At 41.0% G+C, this 13948-nt stretch overlaps 1 protein-coding gene across 4 annotated transcripts in view; it reads right to left on the reverse strand.

The window, feature by feature from the left end:
* Positions 1 to 13948, reverse strand: part of ANO8 (anoctamin 8) — an 82148-nt gene that overhangs the window by 38795 nt on the left and 29405 nt on the right. For all 4 annotated transcript variants that reach the window (XM_069964399.1, XM_069964402.1, XM_069964398.1 and 1 more), the window contains exons 2-7: positions 10013 to 10123; positions 8122 to 8254; positions 4610 to 4748; positions 4012 to 4108; positions 2188 to 2304; positions 102 to 229 (exon numbers count right to left, since the gene is read on the reverse strand). In XM_069964399.1, the coding sequence (XP_069820500.1) occupies positions 102 to 229; positions 2188 to 2304; positions 4012 to 4108; positions 4610 to 4748; positions 8122 to 8254; positions 10013 to 10123 (725 nt within the window). The remainder of the gene's footprint in view (positions 1 to 101; positions 230 to 2187; positions 2305 to 4011; positions 4109 to 4609; positions 4749 to 8121; positions 8255 to 10012; positions 10124 to 13948) is intronic.

Below are 13948 nucleotides of genomic sequence, written 5' to 3' on the forward strand. Positions count from 1 at the left end.
CTCTGCGTCCTTTATATGGAACTGTTAGCAATTTTGAGGGCTCATAACTGCTAACAAACTCCATTTAAATGCTATTTTGTTTTTTCAAGTAGACCACTTACCTGATCAGATTCAGTGAAGAACCAAAGCATCATGCCAAAGATTGCTGGATAAATCAATGATGAGGTGTAGAAACCGAGCCATGAGAAATACATGGCAATCTTCACCCCAAAATACTCACAAATTTCATCTGTAAAGAAGATATGCCAAAAGTGAAACTATAACACTGCCAGGGTATACTAGTACTCTAGAACAACAGCTGCATTCCTAACTGATAGCTAAAGCATAATGGGGGTCAATGTATCAAAAGAAATAAATGCGGCATTCATCCCCCACCTCTGGGCCCTTGCCAGATACTGCTGTCTTCTTACTATGCTTACGGAATAAAAGGCAAGTAAGCACCCCATTTCTTTCTCTTGATATGTTGATTTTTGGACTATACCCCATATGCAGAGCATAACTGATGGCATCAATGCTGTGCGTGTTTCCAGCATTGGGTGATTCATCACTGGAGTGGCAGTGCCAACTGCTTACACTTTTCTTTGATGCACTTTTGACATGTATCAAGGACTAAACACTTTAAAGTAATACTGTCACCCCCATTTACACAGGGGCCGTTCTCTGCACCACCTGTTACAGTAGCTGCTGCTCACTGCAAAATTACCTCAGTGGTATCTATTTATTCTTTTATGTGCAAAATACTTTTATTTATTGGTGGACAGTGTCGTAGAAGCAGAGCTTTTCAGCCATTAAGTTCCCCCTCCCCACCTCGGTTCATGCCACCCCGTGAAGTCAATACTGATTTGACTACAAAGCTCCTAACTACTTCACCATCTACAAGCCAGATACGTTTCATAGTCCTCATATAACTCTCACACACTACTCACAAGAGCATCAGAGTATGGCACCACAGTGCCCTCACATGAACCAGAACCTTCCTGAAAGAGACTAAACAGCATCAGAGCCCAAATGTAAAATACTAAATTGTACTTGACTTAATCTTATTCTCTGGGATGCCTAGAGAAAACCATAAAGCCAACTCACTGCTCAACACCTACAATGACGCATGGGTCTACACGCCAATCTAGTACAGCTACAATACAAATAAAATAGGCGGATTCAGAGATCCAGGTGAAGTAAAAACAGCAACAGTCCATGGTAACAGTACGTGACCCCTCAGAAAGATACTGACTAAATATGAGCGATCTGGCCAAATGTTTGGGTTCACACCATTTGAATCCTGCTGCTTGGAGAAGGTGGATTCACCCCAAGGACTGCCTGGAAAACATGGATACAGCATCCAACTGGGCTACATCCAACTTCTTCAGCCACCAGTAACGAAATGCCGCATGTTAGGGTTAGTTAATTTCTAATATACTGTATACCCTTCCTGTATTGTCTGTATGGACAAAGCATTACCCATACATCTCCTAACATATACATTTCTTTGCCGCCTCAGGCACATAACAGAACCTAAGTATATGCACTGGGGTTGTGTATTTGCGTATGGGCATACACCATGTACGCTTGGACTAAATGAGAATGACAATATTCTACTTCCTCACTATATATAGCTTACTTTGCATACGCGTATGGAGGAATTACAATCATCTTTTGTAGTATTATACAATCTATGTGTCATAGAACTATAGATGTAACTATTATAACCAACATCTTATCGACTTTGGGCCAATTTTATACTCCTATTCTACAGTCCATATGAGATCACAAAACCAAGTATTGTTGGCACAGAAGGAAAATGCCAAATAGCTAACACCCAGTAAGTAAGTGAAAACAAGACGTGTCTTTGTTCTAGGACTGCTTATTATCTTCGTATGAGTATGGAAGACACAAAAAGTTTCACATCGTAAACTAAGGACTTCTATTGCTTTAGTAAATGAAAGCTTGTGAGATATGTACAGGCTAAAAATTGCTTACTTGCACTATGCAGGTAATTAGAAAAACTCAATGATGGGTTTTACACAAAAACCTATGCAATGCTTCCCATAGACTATAATGTAATGCACGCTTTGCATTAATACAGTAGATATAATAAAGTATACATTGTGTTCTGTGGGCATCACTATTTTAGAACAAGTGAGAACAGAAAGTTCATTAAAAAAAATGGAAAAAAAAAAAAACCCTTACCTAGGGGCTGTCTTTCACACACTGCCTGGACCCAGGACTTCATGAGCCGACTCAATATTCTCTGTTCATGCACTGGAAACACCTGCTGGATAACACCGCGGGCTGCAAGCTCTGGTACTAAAATATAAAGCCATCAATTATACACAGACTAACTATTTTATTTGTGCCAACATCCTGAAAAAAGTCATTTATATTGCTGTGATAGATTTAAAGAGATATGATACAGAACTGCTGGGAACCCAACTGATCCCAAGAAAGGGGTCGTCTGATCCCCCATTAACAGAGAAGTGGGTGCACTTGTAAAGCCATCCATTGCTATTGTCTATGAATGATAGAGAGATAAAAGGCCACCATAATCAGAGAATGTTGCTGCATGCTAGTCTCTCATAAACAGAGATGAGCAAACCCTGAATGCTCTGCATTTGGTTACCGGTGGTGGAAAAACAAGACAATGGGGTCCCAGTGCCATCAGAACAGCAACTGCAGAGATTGGGGCAGGCAAAAACATCCTTTCATTTTTATTTATAAAGCACCCTCACCTGAACCCCCCTTTATGTGATATACTGTTCATAAAAGCAAAACTATTAGCCTACAGGGTTTAAATAAAGATGATTGTTTCATGACATAAGGTCTAAAGGGTATCGGAGTTCTGTTTTTAATTTTTCATTCCTCAGTTTAGGGAAGCCTCCTGCATATGTCAGAAGCCTTAGGTCATATTCAGGAAGACTCTTGATTTGAGGGGTATCCAGAATCTCATAAGAAAACAGAGCCAATTCAGTAACACTGAGGTCATTAGGGTATATTGCAGCAAATGTATATGCATATTCTACATACATACGTAGTATGCAGATGCAGTGATCTCTTAAAACTGCAGCCCAATATGCATGCACAGGAGATAATGGGCCTGGCCCAAGCAATCTTTCATTGCTTGCTGCTGTGACCAGAACACTTGCTGCTTAGTGCACTGGCAATTTATAGCTGATAACTAGGGGCCCTATCAACAGGGCAACCAGTGATGAGATTATTGTTATTGGAGGTTATTGTTATTGGAGACTAATTTTAACATTCTAAAGATTTTTTTAATAACTCAAAATGCAACAAAATCCTATTTATTGCAGTTGCATATTGCTTAGGTCCAGTCCTTTCAATGCACTCTAATGCATTTATACTCTTCTAACAACACATTTCTAGTATACATTTATTCAGACAGGAGTACTGAGCCAGTATATGCTTCTTACTTTGAAGTGATATGTTCACCAACACAGCAAATGTCTAGTGAAATATATGGTGTACTTACAGGGGCATAACTATGATTCATTGGGTCCCATAGCAAAAAAAACTGCATGGGGCCCCATGTATCCTGTACGACACCCCCCTTAGACAGCCTCTGGCAGCACAACACTAAACTCTGGCACTAGAGGGGGGCAAGTGGACCAGAGGCACTAACAGGGGGGAAACTGGAGCAGGGGCACTAAAAGGAGGGAAAGTTGAGCAAGGGCACTAGAAGGAAACTGGAGTGGAGGCACTTAGAACTGGGGCAGCTGAGGATGACTGGGGCAGGAGGGCATCTGGGGGTGTTACTGCAGCAGGGGGGAAGCTCTGGGTGAATGGGGCAGAAGGGCAGCTGGAGGGGGGCTGGGGCAGGGTGGCAGCTGTGAAGTCCGGCTTTGGCTTCAATATGTGCTGTTTTGCAACAGGTATGATGCTAGGTAGGTGTGAATACATAGGCTGCCATGTGGTTCAGACTATCACATGGTCCAATGTTATTCCCACTGGCTATAAGCTTCGGCTGAAGCTATCATGCGCATACAGAGGCTCACTTACTGATTGGTTGCCCCTCCAGGAAGTGAATATTGTGCAAAGATTCCCCTTGTTTAGCTCTGAGGTTCTCCATCCAGTACCTGATGATGCTCTGACGTTCCTTAAAAAAAAAGAAAACGTGATGTCAAAAGTTACACAAAATTGTTCTTTTTCCTCACAGAAGGAGGTTATGTGATAACTATATAGTCCTATTCAGGAGAATAATAACAAATAGATTGATAAATAAAAAAAAAAAACACATCTGATATATCCTCTTCATGACTAAAGAATACACAAAGGAGGGCGTGATTTCAACAGTTATTGCCTAGGTCTACTCAAATCTGCGTCACCATTTTAAAAAAAAAAAGTCTTATTTAAAATTTTGTATGTAACAACAACCACAAGCGCTGTGCAATGAGGCCACAGGAGAATGGCACGGTGGGGGGGTCAAGAAAAGTACAGATGTTTTCCAGCAGGCTGAGCAGATTTTTAGAAAACATGTGCAGGTTGTAATACCCCTTTAAGCATAATGCTGCTGAGGCTCAATGCTGCCTCTGCCTCTTATTGTCCTTCATTATCACACTCACGCCAATGGTATATAAAATGAATGGGAAGAAATTACCTGAGATGTGAAAAAATTCAGCTCATTTTCAATATTATGATAAATATAGTCCTCATCACAGGAAAAGACACGGGTTCCACCTCCAAACTCTGCTTTTACTGGCTTACGAAGACCTATCTCCTCCGCACCGCGGAGTAAACTGCAATGCAAACAAACTCAAAATTGATTTGCCATAAGAAAGGCGACTTTCTATTACAATGGTAAATTGCTAAAATCTGGTATATTGCCACAAATGTCCAAATAGTCAACTAAAAGGAAAAATGATTAAACGAATTTGTATCCAATGTGGAGGAAGAAATGCTGGCATTATGATACCAGAACGTTCTGATGTTTTTTTTTTCCTTGCATTTCAAGTCCAACGAAACTATAATGCATATATATATATAATAGATGTACTTCTGTTTTAGATTCATTATTAGTCCTGACTTACACATGATGCAAGGTACTGGCTGAAATTCTGCTGTGTGAAAGTGGCCTTAGGTGACTACGGCCCTTAACATTCAAAATGATTATTAAAACACACAGAGGTATTTGTACAGCTTTAATTGAATGTGCCACTTCAATGCTTATATTAAAGGGGTTATCCAGCGCTACAAAAACATGGCCACTTTTCCCCCTCTCTTGTCTCCAGTTCAGGTGCAGTTTGCAATTAAGCTCCATTTACTACAATGGAACTGAGTTTCAAAACCCACCCAAACTGGAGACAACAGTAGGGGGAAAGTGGCCATGTTTTTGTAGTGCTGGATAACCCCTTTAAGTATATCATACAACCTCATCAGGGCTGCAGCGCTGATTCTGCTGCTCCTTTTGTCAATCTTCAACCCGATTCCCGATATCTTAGCCATTTTATAAATATACTTATGCAACCTTCCGATGCACTGGAGGCAGGCCCAGAGCGGGAATGAGTCTGATGACGGAGCTCAGAGGCAGCATGAGATGAGTGCTGGGCCAGAGCTCACACAGAAGGCGGGACTGAGGGAGTACAGAAGGCACATGTCACCCGGAGGACGGACGTATCTGTGCACTAGAGGCTCTGGGCCCACCTCCAGTGTACCAGAAGTTTATAAAACAGCAAAGTTATCAGGAACCAGGCCAAGGAATGATATAAGGACCATTGTTCCATTTTTTAATTCAAAAATAATTCTCAAGTTGAAATCGATTTCAATTGTTAAATTTAAATCTATTGGATTTTGTAAACCTGGCATCATGCACTGGTTTTGCTGAAAGCAGCTCCTGGCTGGTATGGTGTAGTTACAGATCATGGGCTACCATGGTGCAATGTAGGAGATACAGGGCTTCATTTACTAACAATGCCTCCATTTTAAGCCGTTTTGCGGTCAGTAGTGTCTGTTTTTTTGTGCCAAATTTATTAATTTGGTGTTTGCGCTTAGTAGATCTGGGCCACTTGAAGTGGCTGGTTTATAGAATAGAAAACCTGTCAAAAAATGACTGTATCCTAATAAATCTGTTGGTTGTGGCAAGTTTTAGAAGACACACCCATGACATGCTTGGTACCTACTTGGCAGGTTTTCGGACAAAAAGGACAGGTTTGTCGGGTTGTGTCGCACACCTTTAGTAAATGTGTCAGAACACTTAACCGACACTAGACACCACAACACTAGAAAGTGAAAATGGACAAAAACCCAATAATTTGCTGCTAGGAACACCTTAGTAAATCAGCCCCACAGTGTCTAGACCTAGGGGGTAATTTATAAAATTCTTTTACCAGAAAACTAGTGTAAAGAAATCCCACATTTTTGAGCAATACTTTAAATTTTTACGCAATGCTCTTCAATGTTTGCACACAGGGGAAAAAAAAAAATCACAAATCTTTAGGCAAAATAGCGATTGTTAAAACATTTTCGACAATCTCACAGAGCCTACACAAAAAACTTTAACTTAAAAAACTGAATTTTTTTTTTACATGGAAGTGAAAACCACAGTCAGAGGGGTCTGGCAGCAACTTATCACCTTCCCCCTATTGAGAACACATGCATGCTTGCCCAAGTGTAGCATTAAGTGTATGAAGAAACGGGTGTGGTTTACTTGTCCAACAGCTATCTATAGAGCTTGGCCACCTTAAAGTTAAAGGGAACCATTCACCCCGTGGCCCCCGTTAGAAACAGACAAACAGTTACATAAAGGTCAATATACTTACCATATCGCTCCCGGTCCCGTCCCGGATCTCGTTGTTGACACAGAGAAATCGCCGATTCTTCTTCTCCCGCCCATTATGGTAATGAGCTGAGATGAGTCCAACGTCCATAGGAAACGACGGACGAGTCCAACTTATTCATGAGGTCCTCTTCTCGTCGCCGCCCATCCACGCCTCCTGGAACTTGATTGACGTCTTCAGTCTTCAGTCTCCTCACGAATTCCCGCGCAGGCGCCGTTGCGAAGGTCTCGTCATCTCTTCTGCGCCTGCGCGGTAAACAGGATACGTGCTCGTGACGTTCCTGTGTACCGCGCATGCGCGAAGTCCAACACGTCGCTTCAGCTCTGACAATCGGCGCACGCGCAGCAAACATTGAAGCTGTGGAGCGGCTTCAATTGTGAACTGCGCATGCGCCGAAAACGACCGTCACGGCGCCTGCGCGGGATCCGGCGAGAAGAAAGAAGACGAGGAGGAAGAAGACCCGGCGTCAATCAAGTGTCGGAGGCGGGGAGAAGGCTGGACTTCGGGCCGGCGGCGCTCATTACCATAATGGGCGCGAGAAGAAGAATCGGCGATTTCTCCGTGTCAACAACGAGATCCGGGACGGGACTGGGAGCGATATGGTAAGTATATTGACCTTTATGTAACTGTTTGTCTGTTTCTAACGGGGGCCACGGGGTGAATGGTTCCCTTTAATGTACCATCAGTACTGTACAGTACAGTAAGTTTAGCACATTAATAGAATGGCACTGGCACAGGGAAGCCAGTGCTGCAGTCCTTTTTGATTCTAATGGGGGTGGAAGGGTGGAGGTTTACTCCGCCTGGGGTGGGCCAGCCCGTCTCCAGTGCTTCAGCCTGGGCCGGTGCGCAGTAATAGAATGGCGCTGTGTGCGGGAACCGGGCCGCGGTTAAGAAAAAGGGACTGCAGCACTGGCTTCCCCACGCCTTTCTATTCATATGCAGAACCATCAATTCATTCAGGCAGCACTGAATGTCATTTAAATTATAAAATGATGGGAAAAAACATAGCTTCATGTTAAGAAGTTCACTTTTTCCTACCGTTACCTATCCTGACCTCCCAACAAATGTGATTTTATTTTTATGTAAGAGATAAGGACGGTAAGCCACATCCAGACAGCCCTTCTCTCTACAGACCTCATCTGTTGGTTGAAAGCCAGGAGGCTGCCATACACCTTTTACATTCGTCAGCTGATTTTAGTCTATGAGCACCTGTATCAGTCGAACAATCATCTTCTATATCGGCCACTTGAGATCACATATTTTCACCACTTTCGTTTAACAGATTAAAAAATCAGCTGAGATACAAACTCATGCTTTCGTGTTCTTAGACACTTACTTCTCATATGTAGCTGTGACAAAGAAGGCATAAATTTTTGTATGTCGATGATGGCGAATTTGCATTATAAGCTCAGGTATTCCCAACCGTACATGATTCAGCAGCCAGAGCAAAGTATGGTCATCCGTGGTGTCTGTAAATATAGCAAAAGGAAGCGATCTAAGCATTAAATCATAGAGCATAACATGCAACAATGAAGCCCCTCAGCCTTAAAGTGTCATTATAATTATAAAATCTAAATCAACAGTAGATGTGATTTAAAGCAAGTTTGCAATTTACATTCATTATTTATTTTTTAGTTATCATGGAAAACACGGCACTTTCTGTTTTCTGAATGTTTTTTGCAAAAAACAGGAAAGTGTCAGAAAACAGAAAGTTCTGTGTATCCCAGGTCATCTGAATGCTCAGAGTGAGAAGGCAGTCATGTAAGTGATGGACATATTCCTGTGTTTAGTCTCTTTTTTCAATCAGCACAAAATCTGCATTTAGGAGACTGGACCTGGATTTCTGGTAAGTTCAGCTTTGTTTTAAAGCATGATAACAACAGAAAAACAGTTGATTTAGATTTTGAAAGTTACGACAGTGACACTTTAAAGTGTTACTGCCATTCATCCCAATTTTTGACATGTCAGCCAGGTATGTCAAATGTTTGGACTACACTGGGTCTCAGTCCCGAGACCCGCTGCAATCGCAAGTTATAGCTTCACACTCTGGCTGACTGCCTGATATAACTGATTACAGGAGTTGGATTACATTATTGTCTCCTGCTCAGTCATATTGGGTGGTCAGACAGGCAGTAAGGCTCCCAGTTGCATCGCAGAGTCTTAACACTGGGAACTGGTACTATCCAAACCTTTGACAAGGTCCCTCAAACTCTGGTCTGAGAATGTTCCTTTAAGGGGTACTCTAGTTGATTTTTAAAGTAAGAATTCTCTGATGTCAGAAAGTTATAAAGATTTGTAAATCTTTATAAGCTATAAAAATTAGTAAAACGTCTATTTAAAACACTCAAGCCTTACAGTACTTAGCTGCTGTAAATCCTACAGGAAGTGGTGTACTCTTTCCAGTCTGACACAGTGCTCTCTGCTGCCACCTCTGTCAGTGACAGGAAATGTCCAGAGCTGGAGAGGTTTTCTATGGGGGTTTGCTACTGCTCTGGAAAGTTACTGACATGGACAGAGGTTGCAGCAGAAAGTAATGTGTTCGACTGTAAAGAATACACCACTGCCTGCAGGACATACAGCAGCTGATAAGTACTGGATTTTTAAATAGCGTTTTATTTACAATTAGAGATGAGCGAACCTCGAGCATGCTCAAACTTTCGGCATTTGATTAGCGGTGGCTGCTGAAGTTGGATAAAGCCCTAAGGCTATGTGGAAAACATGGATATAGTCATTGGCTGTATCCATATTTTCCAGACAACCTTAGAGCTTTATCCAAGTTCAGCAGCCCTCGCTAATCAAATACCGAATGTTCGGGTTCGGATCGACTCGAACCTGTACCCGGTTCGCTCATCTCTATTTACAATATTTTTTTCTCCGAAATACCCCTTTAATGCAAACTACAGAGGATGTTTTTGTAAGAAACATCTTTTTGACTGAATTTTCGTTTGACCAACTGCTACCTCTCAAATCAGCCACGGGTAAACTTTGAGACAGAAGGCTGTTGTCAGACACCCAAGACGGTGGCTTTTCTAACTGTGAGCATAGGGATCACGCACATTGAAATACAACATGCTCTACCGTTCTCTCTCATGAAATCTGCTGTTGGAGTTGGAAGGACCCTATACACATTAGATGTCTGGCCAATCTCCCTGAAGTCCGGAAAACTTTTAACTAATCTGTACAACCAGTGTAACACTGAACTGACTTCCTGAAATAAGATAACTTACCTGGGAAGGTTATAACTACATCACAATTTTCAGTGGGCACTGTCCTCATCCAGGACTTGTGGGAGGTGATATATCGGCCAGCTTGCAGAAGGCGCTTTCCAAAAAGCTTATCTATAGGGACATGAAAGACAGAGCTGTCAATGCAGATTACAAATGTTATAGTGGATCTGTCACCGTAATACATGCTGCTCTGTAGCAATCATATCAAGTGACATACAAAAAAACATTTGGTTAATAGCCCCAAGGTGTTAAAGGTGGACTACCCCCTTCAAGATTTCATTATACAGATGCCATAACAGCATATAGGTGATGCTGCTCTATGTGATAACCTCCATCTCACCTAAATGTTAGGAGATTTTCCTGGTGTGTTTGCTAAACAGGGATGAAACAATAACCTGTGAATAAAGTTTAGGACTAACCACCACTGACTGACTGCCACTGGATGACAGAAGGATAAAAGGAGAGCTCCCCTCAATAATACAATGCACTACTGTGTTTTGTCTTCTTGTACAGTCTGGTTTAATAGGATCCATCACTATGATAAGCTTTAACATGGCAATCTAAAACTGCACATATTGAAGATTTACTTCACCGCTTTATCCCAATAGCAGGACCTCTGTAAGCAGGTTGATGTCTGGAAAGCCCAAAGGTCAAAGGAACTTGATAGTGTTACTCAACAAGTAGCTGGTTATATATAGTGTAGCATATGTAGCCTTTTCTCAGAACCTCAATGGTTAATCTCAGCTCAAACTAACTTACAGTCTGACTGCTTCCTAGTGTCTCCTAGTACTAAGTATCAATCCAAAGTATTCTTCCTTTCAACAGTAACTTTAGTCACTAATCCTATTGGCAACCACAGTTACAATATTATTTACTGCACCTGAAAATGATCCATGACTGCTGCGTAAGGCTGGGTTCACACTACTTTTTTGCAATCTGCTTTTTTTATATCCATTTTTTCAAAGAGACACCACTTCGGGTCCAATTTCAGATGCTAAGGGTCATTTTAGACAGGCAGACAACTGACAAATTTGAGCAGACTATCATTTCTTAAAGGGAGCCTTAACATGGCACCAGCATTGTTTAGGGCCCTTAACAAGCGTGTATGAACATCGCTTAGGCTAGGTTCACACTGCGTTTTCAGCATCCGTTTAACGCATCCGTTTTTTGCAAAAAACGCATGAAAAACGGATTGCAAAAAACGGATTCATTTGTGTGCATCCGTTTTTCCATTGACTTCCATTATAAAAAAAACGGATCCGTTTTTTTTGGCGGACCAAAACGGACCAAAAAACGTTGCTGACCCTATTTTTCTGGATGTTAAAAAAACGGATCCGTTAAACGGATGCTGAAAACGCAGTGTGAACCTAGCCTAAATGTAAGAAAATGTAGCATCTGAATGACTAATAAAATGATATAATGTTTGTAAAACATGCAGGTATTGTCCTTGTGATATGTAAACCTGAAATATTTGATTGACAGACAACATGTCACTTTGTTAAAGAGCAACCAAGCAGGGAAGTTTTAGCAATTATTGATAAAATAAAATTGTGTACATTTTTTAAATTGTAAAATACATCAATATCAAGTTCGATTGACAGCATCCCACTGAAGGTGCTGCAGCTTTGTTCCATTCACTTAAATACCGTGTTAATCAGAACATATACTTTTATTAGCGTGTCAATAGTGCTCACTGCAAGTAGAGCTGAAGAGTGCTGGCAGTCAGATCCCTACCAATGCTTGCAGTCAGGTCTCTATTAGCAGTGCCAGAAGTCAGATCCCTACCAGTCTTAAATTAATGTTTATTAATATTTAACGCCATTCCACATGTTCTCACAACCCAGAAAAAATTAGCACCAATTCCCATACAGTAGTGCCACGTATAGAGTATCATAGTTATCCTGTTTTATATAAACTGCTCCCTCTGGTCTGCGTATATTTATAAATGAAATGACAAGGTTATAACACAAAAAGATATCACATTTTATGGGTGCATACTTTATTCATCAATGGACTACTCACAAAGACCATATTGATCTGGGGGGGATGAGGGAGACATCCATTTCCTCAATCTAATTAAAAAGCATGCACCACCTATATTTTCTACTACTAATTAGCGTCAGATACAAAAAAAAAAATCTTTTATTTTAACCTATTTCTATTTTCTGTATTTTTTTTAATCTCACTTTTTGCACATTGTTATGGGAGCTGCCATCTTGCCTGGGCTGTTTTAACAGCATTTAGTGACATGCTTTCCTGCCAGACTCAAGAACATAGAGAACAATAGACAGACTTAAAGGGGTTATCCAGCGCTACAAAAACATGGCCACTTTCCCCCTACTGTTGTCTCCAGCTTGGGTGGGATTTTGAAACTCAGTTACATTGAAGTAAATGGAGCTTAATTGCAAACTGAACTGGAGACAACAGTAGGGGGAAAAGTGGCCATGTTTTTGTAGCGCTGGATAACCCCTTTAATATGAATGTGAAACATCACTGAGCATACTCCGTGAACTCTGAAGAAGTCATTCCGCAGGGAGTTGCTACTCTTATCACCATAGACACAGCAGGAAGTCTCAGCTCCGTTTTTGCCCTAGTAGTGAGAATGAAAACTGCAAGATTTCTGAATTATTTTGTTATATACATAGAAAAATGGAAAATTTGAAAAAATGTCACCAAAAATTCTTTAAAAATTTGTTTCACATAAAAACATTATTTAAACAATAAGTAATTTTCTGATGACAGAGGATAGAAAATACAAGTAGCAGTAGAACTTGTTTGGAGGTTACAAAGCTTATAGCCAAAATATCTGTGAAAGGGTTATTATGCATGTATGACAAAACAAGAATTAGATTTTCTAAAATGTCCTTGTGAAAGGGGATATGTCAGTCAGACCTCATATAAAAGAAAATAAGCATATACAAAGAAAAAGTGGACAGGAGTATAGAGAGAGTGAGTTAGAAGATAAAGTTAGAGGTTTCATGTCGGCCAACAGGGCAAGCATGTTACAGCGTGAGGTAAAATGGATTGGTAAGTTAGAGACACTATAACCTAATTGGTCAAATGAAACATACAATGTTCATGTCTTCTTGTAGTTGGTATTGTTCAGCTGATATATAAACCAAAAGTTTATACCTTATACATCCTTATTATGCCTTTTGGTAATAGTAACATTTACTTATTTACAAGTTGTACCAAGGTGTTTATCTTGGCGTCCTGGGAGAGTACCCCCATAATGTAGTATGGCTGGTGAATGCAGAGGTTTTGTAAGACCTCAACCTGTAAACAAGTTTTTGTACTACTTGCATTTATTATCCCGTATATAAGGGGTTATCAGCACTCACACAGTTTTTACATGTAAGAAAACATAACAAAACATGTTATGCTTACCTCTTCACAATCCCTCGGTCTCCCTCGCTGTCTGTAGCCGTTCTTACATCCGAGACAAACTCTTCTCAGGAATGACAGCCCGCTCAGCCAATCACTGACTGAGACGGGACAGCACCAAAGCCAGTGATTGGCTGAGTGGCCTGTCACTCCTGAGACGAGCTTGCCTCGGATGTAACAACAGCTACAGACAGTGGGGGACACCAGCGACTGCACTGGGACAGCGGGGGAGCACCAGCGACTGCACTGGGACAGCGGGGGAGCATAGAGAGGTAAGTATAACATATTTGTTATGTTTTCCTATATGGCTACAGGATGTAAAAAATGTGCTTGCGCTGGATAACCCTTCTGAAATGGATAATAAAAAAGGGATCTCTCCTGCAGCTCCTGGATTAACATGGTTTTTGTTAGTAGTTTGTTGATAAAAAGAAAGTAATAGTCTATAAAAGGGTTATACCTTGTTATATTATACCTCATCATTTGCAAATACATGTACACATTTGATTCACTGATTCTAGTCAACTCATCTCATGCAACATCTGTCTCAATCCT

This window comes from Dendropsophus ebraccatus, chromosome 3 (assembly GCF_027789765.1).
Source record: "Dendropsophus ebraccatus isolate aDenEbr1 chromosome 3, aDenEbr1.pat, whole genome shotgun sequence".
NCBI classification, from domain to species: domain Eukaryota; kingdom Metazoa; phylum Chordata; class Amphibia; order Anura; family Hylidae; genus Dendropsophus; species Dendropsophus ebraccatus.